This window comes from Cebus imitator, unplaced genomic scaffold, assembly GCF_001604975.1.
Source record: "Cebus imitator isolate Cc_AM_T3 unplaced genomic scaffold, Cebus_imitator-1.0 Scaffold41, whole genome shotgun sequence".
NCBI classification, from domain to species: Eukaryota; Metazoa; Chordata; class Mammalia; order Primates; family Cebidae; genus Cebus; species Cebus imitator.
Genome location: NW_016107356.1, coordinates 3589383 through 3595007, shown reverse-complemented (window position 1 = coordinate 3595007; position 5625 = coordinate 3589383). Strand labels below are relative to the sequence as shown.

Genomic DNA, 5625 nt, shown 5'->3' with positions numbered 1-5625 from the left:
CTGGAGTAAAATGGCATGATCTTAGCTCACTGTAACCTCTGCCTCCCAGGTTCAAGAGATTCTCCTGCCTCAGGTTCCTGAGTAGCTGGGATTACAGGCATTTGCCACCATACCTGGCTAACTTTTGTATTTTTAGTAGAGATGGGGTTTCACCATGTTGGACAGGCTGGTCTCCAACTCCTGACCACAGATGATCTGCCTGCTTCAGTTTCCCAAAGTGCTGGGATTACAGGGGTGAGCCACCGCGCCCGGCCATCATTACTACTTCTTCTTGTTTTTTTTTTTTTTTTAAAAGATGGGGTTTCACCACGATGGTTAGGCTGGTCTTGAACTCCTGACCTCAGGTGATCCACCCACCTCAGCCTCCCCAAGTGCCAGGATTACAGGCGTGAGCCACCGCGCCCGGCTCCCATTACTTCTTTTCATACCCCTAATTCCCATGTATTGGATACTCTATAGCTCAAGCAGGGTCTGGTTCTCTAACCAAGGACAAATGGCTTGTCCACAGCAGACGAGAAGCTGACAGGACTGCCCCGTCATCTGCTTCTGTCCCTCATAGAACCTAGCATCAACCACTGATTTTTTTTAAAAAACTTATAAAAAAAAAAAAAAAAAAAAAAAAGAGATGGGGTCTTGCTGCATTCCCCAGGCTGGTCTCAAACTCCTGAGCTCAAGTGATCCTCCCACCTCAGTCTCCCAACGTGCTAAGATTACAGGCATGTAATCTGAAAAACTCAAAAAACTTAAAAATCTCTCAAAAACTTTTTAGGACAGAAAATGTCAAACACATAGAAAGTAGAGAGAAGATAATAACAAACATACATGAACTCATCACCCAACTCAATCAACTGTCAACTCGTGGCCATCAGCTGTCAACTCGTGGCCAGTTTTGTTTCTTGGACACTTTGTCCTTGCCCTTCCTGTTCTTTGGATTATTTTGATTTCTTTGAACAGATCTCAGCCATCATATCATTTCATCTGCAAATGCTTCAGTATGTACCTCTAAAATATACAAACCCTTTATATTTTTATATTTTTATTTTATATTTGTTTTTGAGATAGAATGTCACTCTGTTGCTCGGGCTGGAGTGCAGTGATGCGATCTCGGCTCACTGCAACCTCCGCCTCCGGGGTTCAAGTGATTCTCCTGCCTCAGCCTCTGGAGCAGCTGGGATTACAGGCACATGCCACCACGCCCAGCTAATTTTTGTATTTTTAGTAGAGATGGGGTTTCGCCATGTTGGCCAGGCTGGTCTCGAACTCTGACCTCAAGTGATCTGCCTGCCTCCGCCTCCCAAAGTGTTGGGATTACAGGCGTGAGCCATCGTGCCCGGCAGGAACCCTTTTTATTCCCCCAATTTTTTATTGTGGTAAAATACACATAATATAAACTTTAGCATCTTAACCAGACTACCTCCCCGCTTTAAAAAAATATAACCAAAACACCATTTTAGCACTGAAAATAAGTCAACAATAACTGTTCATTATATATCAAATGGTGATCACATTTCCTCAACTATCTTATACTTTAGTTTGTGTAAATCAAGATCCAAGTCAAGTTTCATGCCCTGTGTCTGCATAAACCACAGACATGGAAGAAACATCTGGCATGGCTGACCACGTGACAAGTGAATCACCGGAGGAACGAATGTAGGAACTGGTATCTGAGGGTTCTTCTGTCCCCTTCCAATATCTGGGTACGCATTTGTTCATTCAGTCATTCAGCAAATATTTATTGAATACCGACTACATGTGCCTATTCTGCAACATAAAAGAAGTTGCACCAGAACAAGTGAGGGTGATCAGAGAGTTATGCTAGCATCCCTTTAAACATGAGGTTAGCAAGCTTTCTCAGTAAAAAGCCAAAGTAAATTTAGGCTTTGCAGGCTCAACAGTTGCTACTGCAAGTATTCCATCATTGTAGTGTGAAAGCAGCCATAGACCCAGTAAAAGATGGATGTAACTGTGTGTTCCAATAAAACTTTATTTACAAAAACAAGTGGTAGGCCAGATTTGGCCTGCAGGCTGTAGTTGGCCAACCCCTGGTTTAGCAAATCACACTCTACTAGCATCAGCCTCTAAGGTCAGAGTGTGGGTATGACCATTCTATCCATTTGTCTGCTGGTCATTTAGGGTCAGAGGCAGGGCAGAGGTGTGTGAAGTTGATACTGCAAGTGAAGAAAACCTGGAAAGTATAAAGGAAGTTCTATTCCCAAGTTCTCTTACCATTCCGATAGTGTTGAAACCAAGGCATTGTCACCCAGGCAGAATGGAGTGCTCCCAGCTCAGCTCGAAGGCGTAGAGTGACATTGAAATCCATTGGGAAGCCCGCTGAGGGGCTGGCCGCAGTGAAGTCACACTCTGTCGCTGTGATCTGTGTACAATTCACCCCTATGGACGTGTCCACCGTCAGCCATTCATCACCGCTGCTGGGAAGGAAAAAAAGGATTTCAATTTACAGAATTCTCTCTGCTGCTTTTTCTCTTTTTCTTTTCCTTTCCCTGACAAGGGTGAGTTTGAGGATTCTCTCTGCTTCATGTGGTAGTTTCCCCAGAGCTTTTGTTCAAAACACAGTTTTATTGAGATACGATTTATATATACCATACATTTTTCCTTTTTTTCTTTTCAGTTCCACTCTGTCACCCAGGCTGGAGTGCAATGGTGCAATCTCAGCTCACGGCAACCTCTGCCTCCTGGGTTGAAGTGGTTCTCATGCCTCAGCCTCCTGAGTAGCTGGAACTACAGGCACAAGCCACCACACCCAGCTAATTTTTGTATTTTTTTTTTTTAGTAGAGATGGGGTTTTACCATGTTGGCCAGGCTGGTCTCAAACTCCTGGCCTCATGTGATCTGCCCACCTCAGCCTCCCAAAGTGCTGGGATTACAAGTGTGAGCCACCATGACCAGCCACTACTTCTATTTTTATTTATAGAGCTGGAGTCCTTCTATGTTGTGCAGGCTGGTCTTGAACTCCTAGACTCAAGTAATCCTCCCGCCTCAGCCTCCCAAAGTGCTGGGATTATAGGCGTGATCCAGCTGTGGTATTTACTTGTCTTTCAACTGTTGAATTGTAAGAGTTCGTTATCTATTCTGCATACAAGTCCTTTGTCCAATATATGGCTTGCAAATATTTTCTCCCATTCCATCCCAGAACTGATTTTAATACTTCAAACTCAGTCTCTGTCGTCTATGTCTTGGGAATGGAGCTGTGTTAATGCACTCTCCAGTCCCGCTTCCTGCTGCTGCGGAGTCTCTCTCCACCCCACAGCTGCCCATTTAAAGAGGATGTATCTCACCCATATGAAAACCCTGCCAAATACATGGCCACACATCCTTGTGAATGACAGTGCCTTTCCCAGAGTCCCAATGCCACACCCCCACGTGGGACTGGGACTCTATTCCCCAGCTCTGACCTCTTTCCCGTAGGTTCCAGACTTCAGAAAGGCTAAGGAGGTGGCTGCTGGGAGCCTGAGTAAGGGCAGTGGACAGTGTCCCTTCTAAGACAGCAACCATGGCCCAGAAAGCAAGACCATGGGAGACAGGAGACAGACTGATGACCCCTCCGTGTCCCCAGGCCCACCGGCTTTCATGTGCCACACATGCTTCTAGCTGTACCTCTGACCCTGGCCAAGATGTATCGTTTTTCTAAGTGGCAAAGGACAAGATGAAAGCCACTTCAGGATGCGTGTCCAGAGCTTCCATGAAGACACCTGCCATAGACACCTACTACCCAGCCCCAAGGTGACAGACCCTAATGGGGAGAAGGATCACAGACCACAAGCCTCTCCTCTCAGGCGGGGGTGAGGGGTGTGCTCTGGAAGAGGCGATTTCTTTTTCAAGGTAGACAGATGCTGAAAGGCCCTCTAACCACCCCGCTCCTCCTCCTCCAAGAGCAACATGCACGGCTCTTCCTCAAATGCAGTGTGGGGCCTGCTCCCCAGCACCTCGACCCTGGGACTCAAGAGCTATGTCCAGCCTTTGCGAGGTCATGCACAAAAGTGTTAAGTCCATCCTCTTTGACCCAGAAACCTCTCTTCTAGAAGTGTAAGAATCAGATATGATTCATGTGTGAGGACATGACTTAGGACAGGGACAAGCTGCCAACTGTCTACTCCCATGAGTGGAGAAAAGTTGAACACAGCACATAATGAAACATACAATGTCCACACAGAAATAAGTATATGAAAAAATGCTCACACTTCATTACGTTAAATTAAGAGAAAAAAAGGAAATAGATCTCAAAAGTTTGACCCCAGTTTGGTTTGGTTTACACACACACACAAACACACACACACACACGTTCAAACAAGAGAATGAATTTAGAAAAAAAGTCTAAAATGAGAATAGTGGCCGGGCACGGTGGCTCACACCTGTAACCCCAGCACTGTGGGAGCCTAAGGCGGGCAGATCACTTCAGGTCAGGAGTTCGAAACCAGCCCAGCCAACATGGTGAAACCCCATCTTTAGTAAAAATACAAAAAAATTAGCCAGGCATGGTGGCAAGCGCCTGTAACATCTCAGCTACTTAGGAGGTGGAGGCAGGAGAATCACTTGAACCTGGGAGGCAGAGGTTGCAGTGAGCGGAGATCGTGCCACTGTACTCCAGGCTGGGCAACAAAGAGAGATTCTGTCTCAGAATAAAATAAAATAAAATAAATACAATAAAATAAGAATAGTGATTATTCGTGGAGTGTAGAATAACAGGTTATTTTATTTTTTCTACTTTTCTAGATTGTCCAGATTTTCTATAAAGAACATGGATTGCTATTAAAATCAGAAGAAAATGAAAAAAAATGTTTGAGAAGACAGGGCTGGGCAGGCCTGGGGAGGGGCTGGCAGGAGACCAGGAGGCGTGCTCTGGAAGGGACCTTGCTGCCCGGCTATCTATATTTTCAAGGAAAACTGAAATCAGGATTTTTTTTTTTCCTGTTATTTATTTTTTCTAAGTGAAAAATCCAGATTTCTTAATGTTGGCAACTAATTGGAAAAAAAAAAATTTAAACACTGGGAACCAAATAGCCTGCAGTCACTGTCTGCTACCCGTGATTCAGACTTTAAATTCTTCCATAAAGTGCTCCATGTAATTTTGGTCTTGCTACTCTGACTGTCAAAAAACAAAGGCATCTTCATTTTTAATCACAGCAATGCTTTACTGTGGAGAAACAGGGTGGAAATTTAAGTCCCACAAGCCTCAAGATTAATAGAAAGTCCCAAACATGTGAAAGTATCCAAAAAGAAATGAGAAGGCTCTCTTCCATCATCTAATCTACAAATCGGAAAAGAAAACAGAAATCATCCTCAATTTCAATTTTTTCTAACAGGAACATTCACATGTACTGTAACCTGTTTCTTTTACTAAAACCAACCTCCAGGCTGGGTGCGGTGGCTCACGCCTGTAATCCCAGCACTTTGGGAGGCTGAGGTGGGCGGGTCACCTGAAGTCAGGAGTTCCAGACCAGCCTGGCCAACATGGTGAAACCCTGTCTCTACTAAAAATACAAAAATCATGAGGCCGGGCGCGGTGGCTCAAGCCTGTAATCCCAGCACTGTGGGAGGCCGAGGCGGGTGGATCACGAGGTCAAGAGATCGAGACCATCCTGGTCAACATGGTGAAACCCCGTCTCT

General features: G+C 45.1%; 1 protein-coding gene across 3 annotated transcripts in view; it reads right to left on the bottom strand.

Annotated features, from left to right (window-relative positions):
• Positions 1-5625, bottom strand: part of IFNGR2 (interferon gamma receptor 2) — a 36287-nt gene that overhangs the window by 17087 nt on the left and 13575 nt on the right. For 2 of the 3 annotated variants that reach the window (XM_017526149.1, XM_017526148.2), the window contains exon 3: positions 2227-2429. In XM_017526149.1, the coding sequence (XP_017381638.1) occupies positions 2227-2429 (203 nt within the window). The remainder of the gene's footprint in view (positions 1-2226; positions 2430-5625) is intronic. The other variant, XM_037737641.1, reaches the window with a different exon arrangement.